We start from the raw sequence: 14,151 nt of genomic DNA on the forward strand, positions 1-14,151 counted from the left end.
TCCCGTCCCCGCTCGCCGGCTGTACACTGAACCACAGTTGTAGTGAGAAAACGTACATCACAGGATTGTTATGAGGGTTTAAATGAGGACATGAGAAGCCCCGGCCCAGTGCATGACTCCGAGTGGGCACTCGATTCCCAGAGATGTGGGTTTTTCTGGGTGAGGGCTTAGCCTGTTTCCTGCACTTACTAACGGGTTTTCCCTCCTCTGTGATAGCAAAATCCAGTGTCTGCATCTCCCATTCCCAGTGGCACCAACAGTCCCGCCCCAAAGAAGAGCACGGGCAGCGTTGATTACCTGGCCCTGGACTTCCAGCCGGGCTCCCCCAGCCCCCACCGCAAGGTACCGTGTCCCAGCACTCAGCCTCGTACTGCTTGACTGCTTGGCCTTTTAGTCTGGGCCTCAGAGGGCTCGAGGTCTGTCCGACCTTCTCAGCCAGTCCACCCCCCTTGTACTGCTCACCAGAAGCCGCGGTCTGCTCGGGGTTACGAAGTGAGTCAGGGAGCGACCCAAGGCTCGGGGATCCTGTGTCCTGGCTTGTCTTTGAGAACTGTCCACATGCATCCCCTGCCTTTGGTACAGGGACCTGCAGAAGGGACTCCCGGGCCCCGGAAAGCCTCCCCAGGAAGCACTCCCAGCTGCCCCGTCCAGACAGCAGAGTGGCTGCCAGTGCTCCCCTCTGGCTGGTGCTCGTTGGCACCCGGCCGATTCCTTCACGGGGAGGTGGGTGGAGGCAGAGAGGAAGGCCTGGGTCCCCTTGGAGCTGGGAAATCAGGAGAGATGATGTGGTTTGGGCCTTAAAGGCCCCTTTCAGAAACAGAATGCAGGCTCCTGAGGCCCATCTCCTCTCCCTGCGCGAGGCAGCTCAGAAAGAGCTCCCCGCCCTCCGGATAACTCACAGCCATTTCCCCATTCTGTCCTCAGCCATCCACGTCATCCGTCACTTCCGACGAGAAGGTGGACTACGTTCAGGTGGACAAGGAGAAAACCCAGGCCCTGCAGAACACCATGCAGGAGTGGACAGATGTGCGGCAGTCCTCCGAGCCTTCCAAGGGCGCTAAGCTGTGACGCAGGGGCCACCGCGCCGGGGGAGGTGCCCGGGGGCAGCATCTCCCGAGCTGGCTCCTCCCGCCTATCCCCCCACACACACCTTCTCCTCTCCCGGTGCCCCCTCCTGCCACTCTGGCCTTCGAAGCACTTGATGTCAGGGACCCTGAACCCTTCTCCTGAGAGGCGAGGGCCTGATCAAGGCACTTCCTCTGCCCACTCGGGGCCCACCTTTGATTTTTATCAGTAATGGCCATGCCTCTCCCCACCTTAGTTAGAGCTATTGCCAAAAAGCATCCTTCAGCCTCTTCCTGTCCTTTAGACCCGAATACCTACTAGGCTTGGGGAGGGGCTGGGGCTGAGCCCTCAAGCCCTCTTCCCTCCAGCTACTGGGCTACCTCTCCTTCAGTCCCAGAAGATGCCATGTTGTCTCGCTGACCCAGGGAGCCCAGGACCAGCAGACCAAAGTGGACATGGACTTTCCTCCTTGTCTGTCTTGGTAGGGGAGAGGCAAGGCCCCTGAAAGATGAGTTGAGAAGGAAGGTTGGCAGTGGTCTCGAGGGACACAGAAGGCAGCGGCCCCGCCACCGTGTAGCTGTTGTGGGCAGGGAGAGGCAGGAGGCAGCGGCAAGGGAGGGAAGACAGAGGAGGATGGGCAACCACGAACCAGGAGCAGGGGGTGACTAGGGCCCCAGGAGCATTCAGGCCCTCCTCCATGGGTGCACCCCGCCAGAGGCGGCTGGGACAGTGCTGGGTGCTGCAGGGTGCGGGCAGAGGCTGGTGCCAAGGGAAGGCGGTGCCGGGTGGGGAGGGCGTGCGGGGCGGACGAGAGGTGCTGCAGGCCCTGAGGGGCCCTAGGCTGTAGTGGGGAGGGTACAGCAAGTGTGTCTCTGCAAGACAGTTGGTGGGCGTGGGCAGGTCACTGATGGGCTGAGAGGCAGGAGGCAGGCAGTGCAGCCAGCGAGGGAAGCGGGGCAGAAGTGAGGAAGGGGGAGAAGCAGTGCAGGCGAGGGTGGGGCCAAGAGGACTTGGGGGAGGGCTGGGGCTTCTGCCGGGGCCCAGGCCGGTAGGAGTGTGGTCTCAGGAGCCCCTGGTGTTTTCCCAGCTCATCTTCCAGCTGCGGCTCCCTGGTAGCCCCGAGCCACACTGGGCGCAGGAGACGCCAGGCTCTGCTCCCGTGGGTGAAGGCCGGCACATCGGCTGCGCCCCCCCCCCCCCCAGGCACTTTGTCCTCGGCTGGGGAGGAGAGAGCCCAGTCTGCGGATTGCAGAGCTTCCTCCCACCCTGGCTCACAGAGGTGGCTCCAGCTCACCTTTGGGCTCCCAAGAGCACACACCTGGCCATGGTCACAGAAGCCCCACTCCGGTTGGGAGGATTTTCTCCACAGTAGCCCCTCTCCTAGCAGTTCAGCTCAACTCAGCGAGCACTGATTAATGGCTGCCTTGGTCAGGTTCTGGGAACGTGGGGATGAAGCAGTTTGGCCATGTGCTTGAGGCACGGGACATTGGTAAGAGCCGAGAGAGACTGGAAGCAAGGCTGCTTCTGCAGGAGACGGTGCAGATCCGGGGAAGGTGGGGTCTGGGAGAGCGAGTGCGAGAGGGGCTTGTGAGGCAGGAAGACGGAGCAGTTTTCTAGGGAAGGAGGGCAGAGCTGGGGTCCTGGGGCTGATGGCAGTGGCTGCCACCGCGTGCCCTTAAGGCCCTCTCTGCAAGGGTCTCCTAGGGGAGCGCTGAGTGGCGCTGCCCCAGCCGTGAGCACTTTCTGAGCGTACCACGAGGTGAATGAAACTGGTCGGAGTCTTTAGAAACTGAGTGTTCAGATCTCATGTTCAAGGAGGCCTCCTTCCGGCTCCTGGTTCCTGCAGCTCCAGTCCCTCAGGGTGGAGGGGCAGAGACAGAAGGAAGCGTAAGGGGACCCGGTCTCTAGTACACACCTGTCAGTTCGGTTTACCTCCCTGGGGGCCCGGCAAGGGCAGACCCAGACTCATGGCGCCCGGCCAGCAGGAACAAGCAGCGGGGGTGGGGGGGGGGGTTTCCAGGGAGATGGGCGAAGCAAGGTCCCACGGAGCCACCACCGTGAAAGGTGGTTAGACTAGACGGCAGCCGAGCTGTGCCGAGGGGGAGGTCCCGCTATGGAGGCTCTGGCTTCCCAGGGTGGAGCGCACCGAGCGTGTGAGTCCGTGAGCCCGGGCCCCTCCCTGAGGTGGACTTTGGAGACTTCTACATTGGAAACTCTTCAAATATGCCCCATTCCTGGGAGAGAAGCACAACCCTTCCCCTTCTGAAGTGAGCGGAGCTTGCCCCAAGCCCTGGCCCACCCACCCTCCCCGCACCCTTCCGACAAGAGCTCAGACGACGCAGTTCGCACTCCTCGGTCTGCAACCCGTGAGGGAGGCGAGGCTGGGCCCAGGAGCACTGCAGCTCCCTCGTCTGGGAGCCAACACTCTGGGACTCCCCAAGCTCCCTGGGCTGCCTGCGGAGGGGCCCCCTCGAGGTGCAGGCTGTCCTGTCCTAGTTGGTGGTGTGCATTCTTGTGTGTTGGTTACACGTGTCTTGAAATTTAGAATCATTTCGCACAGAATTGTCTATTTGTCGGGAAGAGAAAAGGGGCTAGCGGCCCAGTCTTAGGTTCTTGCCCTGTTATACAATTTAAAATTGACATTTAATTTTTCAAATCACTGTTGGTGCCTAATCACTTAAGTTATTAATTTATTCTGTTTTCTTTTTAAAAAAATGTGTAACATGTATTTATCCTGGGAGTAGGTCTGGGGTGGGGTGGGAACGTGTTCTGGTGGGTCCTGTCTTTGCCGTGGTGACACGGCGCAGGCCTGGAGCTTGCAGGGGCCTTTTTACTGTGCTGTTGGAGCAGGACAACAATAAAGTCCATTAGAAGCAACCAGAGACGGCCGCTGGAGCCTGCCTCGTCGGAAGTCGCCGGGGAGGGAACCCACCCGCCCAGAATCCCTGCCCGGGGGTTACCCTCAGGAAGGCTCGGTGCCAGTCTGCTCCCTTTCCTTTGAATAGGAAGTAACGGGGCCCTCGTCTTGACCGGGAACGAGAATGAATCCTCCTTACCTTGGAATGTGTGTTCCTGATTCATAACATGGCAACTGTAACTTCTACCCACTCAGCTTAGAAGCACAGAGGGCCGAGATGAATTCTGAGCATGACTTGGTCTCTGGCAGACTACCAGCCCAGTTCCGCTGATCCCTAAGGGCTGATGTCCCAAGGGTCTGGGACATTTGGGCCAAAACTCAACTCCACCTACAGCACCGGCAGGCAGCCCCTGGCCCAGCCTCTGGCCCTGCCTTCCCCCCCTGCTTCGTTCCCCCAGATGGGCAGGGGTGGGGTGGAAAGGGCTTTTGCGTGCCTCTCCAGCTCCAAGAATAGGCTGGCACCTGCGGAGACTGGGGGAGCTGCCTCCCCCTTTTCCTCCTGGCCAGTGCCCAAGTCTGTCCCAGGAGAGGCCACACACCTGCACCGGGTTCTCCCAGGGAAGGAGGAAAGAATGTGGGAGCAGCCGTAGCCAGTTCTGGGCAGTCCAGAGTTCTCGGGGTCTGAAAAATCCCCAGATACGGGGGCTCTGGCTTCACCCGATAGGCGAGTCCCCCTGACAGGATCTCCTCGGGCAGCCCGGAGTCTGGGTACCTGCCTCTCGGGGTAATGAGAGGTCCTTCCCTCTGCCGGTGCCTGCATCTGGGCGTCGTCCCCACTGCTGGTCCCAGCTCTACCCTCGGGGTCCTCCCAGTCCTCACCTTTAACTTGCAAGCGCCTCAGCGTAGCACACTTTCACCTCCCGTGGTGTGTCACACAAGCCAACAGGGCACGGGCTCTACCCTCCTCACTGCCCAAAGGGCACAGCCACCATCACAGCCACAGAGGCAGAAAGAATGACATCTTTAAAGACTTCGCAGAACCTATTTTTATTCCTGTTTGAGACCCTGAGTCTCTTCTCTCCACGTAGAAGGGTACAGCAGTGTCAGGGCACAATGAGGTCACTATCTGCTCCTCACCAAACCACCCCCCAGCCCCTAGGCCAGGCTCAGATGATAAGGCGCTGAGCCAGCCAGCTTTCCTCGGGTCACACGATGGCTTCAGGAGAAACACATAGTTGCAGTAAAATAAGGATTCTCTATCTTCACCGGAAAGGGGATGCAAATGGTGGCATCTCAGGCACTGAGGCAGGCGAGGGGAGATGGGGTTTGGGGGTTAAGGGTCTCCCGCTGTGGGGTGGGGGGGACTGTTCTCCCCTCTATGCATGGACAGTCTCTGATCCCATGCCAGGCTGCTTCCCCCCTACACTCCCCTCAAAGTCCCGCCGAGGGTGCAGGCAACCCCATCCGGCGGCTCTGGAATGCTCTCAGCCCAAGAGGTGGCCGCAGTACGACACACACGCCCCAGATCCTGCTCTGCTTTTTACACTGCAGAGCGACAGGACCGTCCGAAAGGAGCTAGGAGGGACATGCTATTTGATGGCAAAACACTAGAGCTGTGACGTTCAGCCCCGTCACGTAGCCTGCTGGGGGGACGGAGGGACAAGGCCCAGAGAGTGTCCGTCTACACTGCTTCAAGTTGACCAGGACACTTGGGTGAGAGACATCTTAACAGGAGTGATCGCAGTGTCGGGGCCTGAGGCCCAGTGTCAGGCGCTTGGTTCTCACCTCTGTCTTTGCGTCTCTGCACACCCTTCAGGCTGAGAACCGGTGTCCCAGAAGCTTCCTCTCCATCTTTCCTGCCCTTGGAAGGGCCTGTGTTCAGGGCTGGACCTGCCCCCACAGCCTCCCTCAGACCCCACCTGGCAGAGCGCCTCTGCCTCGGTCCCCACCCAGTTCCCAGAAGGAAAGGGTCAAGGCCTCCCCTGCGGTGGGCTGGGGCAGGGTCCACATTAGAAGACCAGTCTGTGGAAGTCACCGCCACTGCCACCGGCAGGACTGCAGCCTCCCGGAGAGCCTTCGTCCTCATCCTTGTCTTCGTCGAAGCCCCTCCCCCAGTGCGGAGATGCGGGGAGTGCAGAGATGTAGGCCGCCCTGCTTCGGGCCTCCTTCTCCTGCTCCTGGGAACACAGATGCGGGGGAGGGGGGGAGGCTTAAAATTCAGGCTCCCAAGCCAGTCTTCCCTGCACTGTGCCCCCAGCCCCACCCTAGTGCCATCCAGCAGAGCATTTCTGAGTGTCCCCGTGGTGCCCAGGGCCAAACACAGAGGAGCCTCAGCTTCTGCCCTCGGGGAGGATGGCTGGGATGGCTCCATCCTTCCACCCCACATCTAGGCTGCAAAACCATGCTTCTCCCAGTAAAAACTCCTAGCCCCTTGGAGAAAAGGAACTCACGCACACAAGACTGAGTCACTGACAAGGACCACCTGGGCGCCGGGGAGGACGTGGTGCAGGGACTTCAAGGATCACGTCACACCACACAGGGTTCCCCTGGTGTCCGGACACAGGTGTCCAGCTCACTGCCCCTCAAAGCACTTGCCTGTGAGAAACCTCTTCCCCGGGCTGAACGGAGGCCAGCCTCACAGACGGTCCTTACCCACGGCCCTGCCTCTGCCTGGAAGGCCCAGCAGAAATGTAAAGCCGGCCCAGTGTCCTCACAGACTCCGGCCGCTGCTGTCCACGCGGCCCAGTGGCACTAGTCTGGTGGGTCGGGGCTCTGCTGTTCCAGCTGCTAAGTATTCTGATCCCATCCCTGACTCTAAAGAGGGGCAGTACATGAGAGGAGGTTCTGGGCAGCGTGGTCCCCAGGTGCCCCCGCAAACCTCGACTTCTCACCACACGACCCCACGGTGCCCCTCGCACACTCAGGACAAGGCTTAATAAACAACTGGGCATACTGGACGTCGGCTCCTCTGAAGTAAGGGGTTCTCTCTCCCCACCAGTATATTCCCAGCATAAGGGGTCAATGAAAGGGCAGTGAAAAAGGAGACAGAGCACCCTCCAGGCCGGAAGCGGTGCAGGGAAGCCCGCCCCCCAGATCAGCTCGGAGGCCCCGGCGGCCCTGCTCACCTGCAGGTAAAGGACGTTGTCTTTGGAAATGGCCTCCATCAAATCTTTGTGGAGCGTGGGCTCCGTCCGGCCTCTGGGAGAGCCCGGCTCGGCCTCGGGCCCCTCCCCGGGCCGCTGCCGGTAAAAGAGCACGTAGGCCGTGTCCTTGGGGAAGAAGGAGGTGACGTTGCTGACGGACTCGAAGGAGGAGAAGGACACCCGGGTGTCGTTGAACAGGTACCACTGGTGCTCGGGCTCCGGCCTGTCGGCAGCGCCCAGAGAGGGGGCCGGGCGGGCGGTGCCCTCGCGGGCGTAGCAGTAGTAGTGGCCGCTCTCCGAGGACACCCCGGAGTGCACGACGACGCTGCACAGGTCGTAGGCCTGGCCGCGGCCCCCCGCCAGCGGCAGGCGCAGCAGCAGGGGGACGGCGACGTCGTCCAGGATCTTGCGGCGCCGCATGGTGCGCAGGTCGAAGGAGAAGCGCAGCAGCGTCAGGATGAGGTAGCGCGGCCCCCGGCTCAGCTCCACCGCCCTCTCGGCGTCCTGCAGCGAAGCGCAGGGCTCGCAGTAGTAGCGGTTCTCCGCCGTCAGCCTCTCGGGGGACAGGAAGTAGTTGACCAGGTCCAGGACCGAGCGGGAGCCCTCGCCGGCGGGGGCGGCGGCACCCCTGTGGCTCCCTGGCCCCGGGCCGTCGTCCTCCTTCTCCTTTGTGGTCTCGGCCTCCTTCTCCTTCTCTGCCTTCTCCTCCTCCTCCTCCTTCTCTTTCTCCTCTTCCTCCTCCTCCTCCTGGGTCCTTTCCTCCTCCTGTGCTTCCTCCTCTACTTCCTCCTCCTTCTCCACCTTCTCCCCACTGCTCTGCCCCCCACGTCCCTGGGGGCCCAGGCCTTCAATGTCCAGGACGGAGGGGGGGGCATCCCCCGTGACACAGTGTTTCCTCTGCCTCCGAGGACCCACCCTGCTTGGAACCTGGGCTGGGGAGGGTGGGGGCGGGTCCCGGCCCCCGAGGTCCTCTGCAGGGAGCATCACCGAGCCCAGGCGGCGGCGGCGACAGCGCTCCGTGGGGGGGAAAGCGAGAGAGAGGTCCGTGAAGGCCTCCTCTCTGGAGGAGACGTTGAGGCAGCGGAGACAGCGTATCCGCGTCACAATCTTGCCTCCGAACATCTTCTCCACAGACGTGGGGCTTGGGCTGGGGGGCTCCTCGGGAGGGGAGGGCAAGCTGGACTGCTTGAGCTTTTGGCAGATCCTCGTCCCCGTCTTCTCCTCTTCATGCAGCCTGGAGCAGAGAGCACGGGGCCTTCATACATCGGCACAGATCCACTCCCAGGGCTCAGGCCGATCTGGGCCATCTGCCTAATCTAGGAGCCACACGTTTGGACGTACACACAGAGTCTACACATGCGTGTGCAAACGACATCCACGCATACGCACTCACGAGCCAAGCACACGTGCACACACTTCCCTCCACACAGGCACACAAACCCGCCACGTGCAGACGTGCCCCCTCTCCATGCGCTGTTCCGAACACGCGCACACGCACTTGGGCAAGCGGAGCACACGCGTGTGCACGCGCTGACCCCTCTCCAGCTCCCAAAGGTCCCTCACACGCAGCCCTGCCCACCCCTCACGGCACCCATCTCCGCGCCTTCCACGAATACGGTGCGGCACCTGTTTCCAGCGAGAGGCCACACAGCCGGAGAGGTGGGCTCTCCCACGGGCACCCTCCACCAGCTCTGAAGCCCCCGCACAGAGTCTGGCCCCCCTTACCGGTCCAGCAGGTACTTCAGGTACTCTGAGCAGTCCTGCTGGGTGCCGGGGCTGAACCAGGGTGTCCAGGATGCAGAGAGGAAGTTCTCTGGAGAGATGGCAGGCCGCTAGGACCAAGGCAGGTGAAAGGCAGGGTCAGGAGCAAGAGGCCACTCACTAACCAGCTCTGCCATGTCCTGAGCCTGAGGGACCCTGGGGAAACTCTGTCCTCAACTTCCCGGCCTCCTCCCTGAAGCCCTCCTCATTCCTCGTTGTGTCTGACCCATCCTCTCCCACCAAGTCCATGCAGCCTATGAGTACGGCACTAGATTCGCAGAGATGCACCAATCCTCCAGGAATTCGCTCCTCCCCAACGCACCTCCTATTTCTTTCCAGACCCTTACTCATTGCCATTCCCTCTGCCTAAAACACCTTTCCTCCATCAAAAGCTTAGAGTTCAAGACCCAGATGCTTGGACACCTGTTCCGTGAGGTCGTCCCAATGGTCCCCTCCCCCACCACAATCAGCTTTTCCCTCCCTTGCATGCACACAACACTGCATTTCCCTCCGTTCAAGTGTCACGGTTGTTATGTGCAGGTCCACCTTCCCCACCAGACTGTGAGCTCTATGAAGCAGGAACCATGGCTTCTACCTCTCCGTGGCCCCCACGGGGCCTTGCATAATGCCTGGCCAAGGGTTTTAGGTTCCACGAGGGCAGAGACAGTGAACAAAACAAACACAGCCCTCGGGGTGCCTGGCAATGCACGTGCCCAAATACGACAGATGAGAAAGCAACACCTACTGCAAGGGCGTGAATCACTGATGGGAGAGATCTGGGCATCAGGACACAGAAGGGGGCGCAAGGAAACACTCCCTCTTCTGTCCCATAAGGCACTAAACCAACCATGAACCCGTGCCAGCCCCAACTTGGGGCTCAACAGCTTACACCACGACGCAGGGCCTTCTAGCCAGATGCAGGGAAGGGTGTCAGACCAGAGCCTCCTCTCCATCATACCCCGACTCCCCCTGCACTCACCCCCCATCAACCCCCAACTGACCTGGCTGTGTTCCAGGAAGGCGAAGAGCCACTGCAGCTTGGTCATCAGGGGCTGCGAGTTGTTCTCAGTCAATCTGAGCACACAGTGTCTGAAGCTTCAAAATAAAGCAAAAGCATCCAGGGTAAGCCAAGGGCATCCAAGGAGCCTCAACTCACCCGCAGCACAGGCAACCAGGGCATCCGGCCTAAAGGCGGAGCAGCCACTTAAAGCTCAGGCCTGGGCCAGAGGCCAGGGAGGAAGTGCAGGTGAACACCCAGCCTGGACAAGGAAGTGAGCCCTGCCGCTCATTCCAGCTGAGAGAGCCCACGACTCTAAGACTCAAAAATTCCAGTGTGCCGAGCTCTACAGTCTCCAAGTGGTGGGGCCGGAGCTCTCTGGCACGTGCTGGTCTGCGCCAGGATCATCCCCAGCCACCAAAGCCACTCACACCCATCTCCTCTTTCCCCGGGAAATGGTGTTCAGACCCACTCAGGGCAGCTGGCCTTGCTCCAACCTGGCCCCTCCAAGTCCGCTCTCACAGCCACCCCCTCAGGGTCCCCACGCCATGGCCCTAAGACCACCTGAGTGGTTCCCCTGCCTTCGAATGAGGGAGGCAGGGGTCAATGTGCAGCACAAAGAGGACATGGCAGGGGTGGGGAGGGGGAACGGGCTCCCAACGATGGGGTCTGATCCTGCCGGAGAAGGGAAGGAGCCTCTGCTGACACCCGCATTGTCTTGGAACAAGCCAATTCCCAGGCCTCACCTGAGCTCCTGTTCTCACAAGCAGCTCTGGGCGGCCAGGTCAGGCACCTTCCCGGCCTGAGCTCGCTGCGCGGAACAGCGTTACCCAAGTGTGGTCCCCCTCGCCATCCGTCACAAAGGTTAAGTTCAGAAGCTGAGTGAGCGGTTAGGAACGTGTACGTGTGACCTCACTACAACCCTATAAACACGTGATCATTGTTCTGGTAAGTCGTCTGACTGTATTTTACAAAAATTAACATTGTCTGCAGCAGACTGTAAAGTGGAAAAACGAGACCTTCACCAGGTCTGAGAAGCGCACCCGTGAGAAAGTGCTAGAGATTTAGCTGCAACCTCCCCTTACTGGAACCTGAAGCTCAGAGAGGAGAAACCTACTTGAGGTCATACCATAAACCAGGGCGAAGCTTACCTGCACTGTTACTTTAAAAAAAAAAAAGATGCCTAAGTGTGGTGTGGGTGAAAGAAGAGTCAAATGGATCAGTAGAATATAACAGAGAGCCCAGAAATAGACCCCCACAAATATAGTCAACTGACCTTGACAAAGGAGCAAAGGCAAAAAACAAGGGAGCAAAAACCAGTCTTGTCAACAGATGGTGCTGGAACATTTGGACATCCACATGAAAAACACACACATACACCTAGACACACACCTCACACTCATCCCAAAAAATTAACTCAAGATGGATCAGAGACCTAAATATAAAATGCAAAACTATAAAATTCTCAGAGGGTAACACAGGAGAAGACCTTTATGACCTTGGGTATGGCGATGCCTTTTTAGATGCCACACCAGAGACATGATCTGCACAAATAATTAATAAGCTGGATTTCCTTAAAATTAAACTCTTCTGCTCTGTGAAAGCAAACATCCAGAGAATTAAACGACAAGCCAGAGACTTGGAGAAAATATCTGCAAAAGACCCATCTGATAAAGGATTGTTATCCAAAATATACTAAGAGTTCTTAAAACTCAACAGTAAGAAAACCAACAACTGATTTAAAAATGGACCAAATATAGAGGGAGTGAGGGTCCAAGTCCGTAGCACAGTAAGATCCAGAACTCCACAGACACACCCAATCCATGGCCACCTATGGATTGGTTCCCTCTGAGAAAGATCTGAAAACTAGAGGAACTGCTTTTCCACAACAAAGGACAGAAGGACCACCCTGAGATGGCTAGGAGGGGCAGAGACAGGGTCTTGCAGAAAACCCCACGCCAGGGGCATAGATGCAACAGGGAGGGGCGTCCCTAGACAGGTGCTTTTTTTTTTTTTTTTTTAAGATTTTATTTATTTATTTGACAGAGATAGAGACAGCCAGGGAGAGAGGGAACACAAGCAGGGGGAGTGGGAGAGGAAGAAGCAGGCTCATAGCGGAGGAGCCTGATGCGGGGCTCGATCCCATAACGCCGGGATCACGCCCTGAGCAGACGCTTAACTGCTGTGCCACCCAGGCGCCCCTAGACAGGTGCTTCTGCCCGGGGACAGAAGAGCTGATGCCTCCCAGCTGGCACACAGAGCCTGGGATCTGCAACTGGAGAGAGAGGAGCCTCCACAGCACGTGGCTGGCAGAACCAGGGGTCCCCAAATGCTCTACTACACTGAGCTTCCCCCCTGGAGGGCAAAAACACAGTGGTTTGCAAAGTACCTACACTATATATCAGATCGATTTATTTGCTGATCTGGAGACAACAGCTGGAGGAGCGGGGACAGCTGAGAAGCTCCCTGCTGACGGGGGCGGCGGGGCCACCACTGTTGCACGGCACGCAGGCCGCCCGCACAGACAGGCAAACCCGTCCAGGCACCCACCCTCCACCGCCTCGCCGGGACAGACAGGAAGGAGCAAGTGTGACCCCAGCATTGGCTGAGCCGGACAACACAGGCGGCGGCACTGTTCCCCTGCTCCCCAGCTGGGACAGACGAGCGCCTACTGTCACGGACTGCTCACACTCCCTAGCTAGAATCTGCTAGCGCGGCGGCCGCAACGCTCCCCGGCCCCCAAGCTGGCACGTGTGTACAGGCGAGGCACTCTGCCACTCACTGCCAAAGCCCAAGGGCCTATGCAGTCATGCCATTCTTCGCTGGCTTTCTGAAGCCGGCAAACAAGCCCACCCCCTACGCTCTCTGGCTGCCTTGCTCAAGCAAGTGGGTACGCACCATCCGCACAGGAGATGCTCCCTGAGCACCTGGCCCTGGTGGCCCAAGAGGGCTGGCGTCAGGGAGCTCCGCAGAAAGGTAACACACACAAGACAGTTCCTGGCAGGCTACCACCGCCAGGGCACTGCACCAACAGACTGAAACACAACCCGATTCTGCCTGTGAAAAAGGCCAAACACCTAGCCCGGAGCATCAGCCTAAGGGACAGGCTTCAGGTTTCCCACCTATCTAGAGGCTAAGAAAGCACTCCCCAGGGACAGGAGCAAGGAGACCGATCCTAGCGCACACCCTTCGCCTCACTCCAGCTGGAAGAAACTCCCAGAAAGGAGCTTGTCTGGCGCCCTGGTTTTTAACACTGTTGTCCAGGGGACGCTTCCAGATCTGGTCTGGAGGCCAGCAGGGACTATTATTGCAGCAGCACAGGACCAAATATATTCACATACTTTACAAGCTACTGCCTGGGAGTCTGGCTTCCCATCACCTGAAACGAGGTGTTAAATGGGATCCCTCCCCTTGGATCACTAATAGGTCTTGGCACATGCTCATATAGGGCCCTATCAACAGGGACAGATGAAGAATAAATCAGGTGATTGAGAAAAATCACAGTTCAAGAGATAACCAAGAACGAGGGCAAGGGTGACCAAGAATCACCACCTACAAAAGGCCATGCCTTCAAGACAGAGAGCGGCTGTTCTGCCTGATACGTAGAACCAGACAGAGAGTGAAGCAAGACGAGGAAAAGGAGAACTGTGCTCCAAACAAAAGAACAAGACAAAACGTCAGAAAAAGACCTTAAGGATACAGAGATAGGTAATCTACCTGATAAGGAATTCATGAATGAGCATAAAGATGTTCACCGAGCTTGGGGAAGGGGGGTGTGGGGGCTAGATGAACACAATGAGAATGTCAGCAACGACAAAACGGGGTAGTAAGAAGGTCCCAAACGGAAGTCACAGAGGTGAAGAACATTAACAACTCAAATGAAAAACAGACTAGAGCGGCTCAACGACAGAATGGATGAGTTGAAAGAAAGCAGCAAGGGGGAAGACAAAGCCGTGCAACTCACCCAGACGTAGAAGAAAGAAAGAGCCGGGACACATATGTGAAAAAAGAGGCTGAAGACTTCCCTAACCTGGGGAAGGAAACAGACGTCCAAGTGCAGAAAGCCCAGAGAGTTTCAAATAAGATGGACCCAAAGATAGCCCCAGCAAGAAACATTATCATTAAAATGTCAAAAATTAAAGCATCTTAAAAGCATCAAGAGAAAAACAAATTGTTACATACAAAAAATTTTTTCAAATAAAAATAAAACCCTTAAGGCTACTAGCAGCTTTCTCAGCAAAAATCTGACAAGCCAGATGAGTGGCATGACATATTCAAAGTGCTAAAAGGAGAAACTTTCAACCGAGAATACTCTACCCTGCAAGGTT

At 58.0% G+C, this 14,151-nt stretch overlaps 2 protein-coding genes across 3 annotated transcripts in view; one reads left to right on the forward strand and one right to left on the reverse strand.

Annotated features, from left to right (window-relative positions):
- Positions 1 to 3,945, forward strand: part of GAB2 (GRB2 associated binding protein 2) — a 183,827-nt gene extending 179,882 nt beyond the window's left edge. For both annotated transcript variants that reach the window (XM_026518191.4, XM_026518192.4), the window contains exons 9-10: positions 217 to 342; positions 925 to 3,945. In XM_026518191.4, the coding sequence (XP_026373976.1) occupies positions 217 to 342; positions 925 to 1,068 (270 nt within the window). In that variant the 3' untranslated portion in view covers positions 1,069 to 3,945. The remainder of the gene's footprint in view (positions 1 to 216; positions 343 to 924) is intronic.
- The window catches only part of USP35 (ubiquitin specific peptidase 35), a 54,708-nt gene continuing 42,585 nt past the window's right edge, over positions 2,029 to 14,151 (reverse strand). The window contains exons 8-11 of the mRNA XM_026518190.4: positions 9,828 to 9,921; positions 8,791 to 8,897; positions 7,048 to 8,299; positions 2,029 to 6,099 (exon numbers count right to left, since the gene is read on the reverse strand). Coding sequence (XP_026373975.3) covers positions 5,932 to 6,099; positions 7,048 to 8,299; positions 8,791 to 8,897; positions 9,828 to 9,921 — 1,621 coding nt within the window. The 3' untranslated portion in view covers positions 2,029 to 5,931. The remainder of the gene's footprint in view (positions 6,100 to 7,047; positions 8,300 to 8,790; positions 8,898 to 9,827; positions 9,922 to 14,151) is intronic.

This window comes from Ursus arctos, unplaced genomic scaffold (assembly GCF_023065955.2).
Source record: "Ursus arctos isolate Adak ecotype North America unplaced genomic scaffold, UrsArc2.0 scaffold_22, whole genome shotgun sequence".
NCBI lineage: Eukaryota > Metazoa > Chordata > Mammalia > Carnivora > Ursidae > Ursus > Ursus arctos.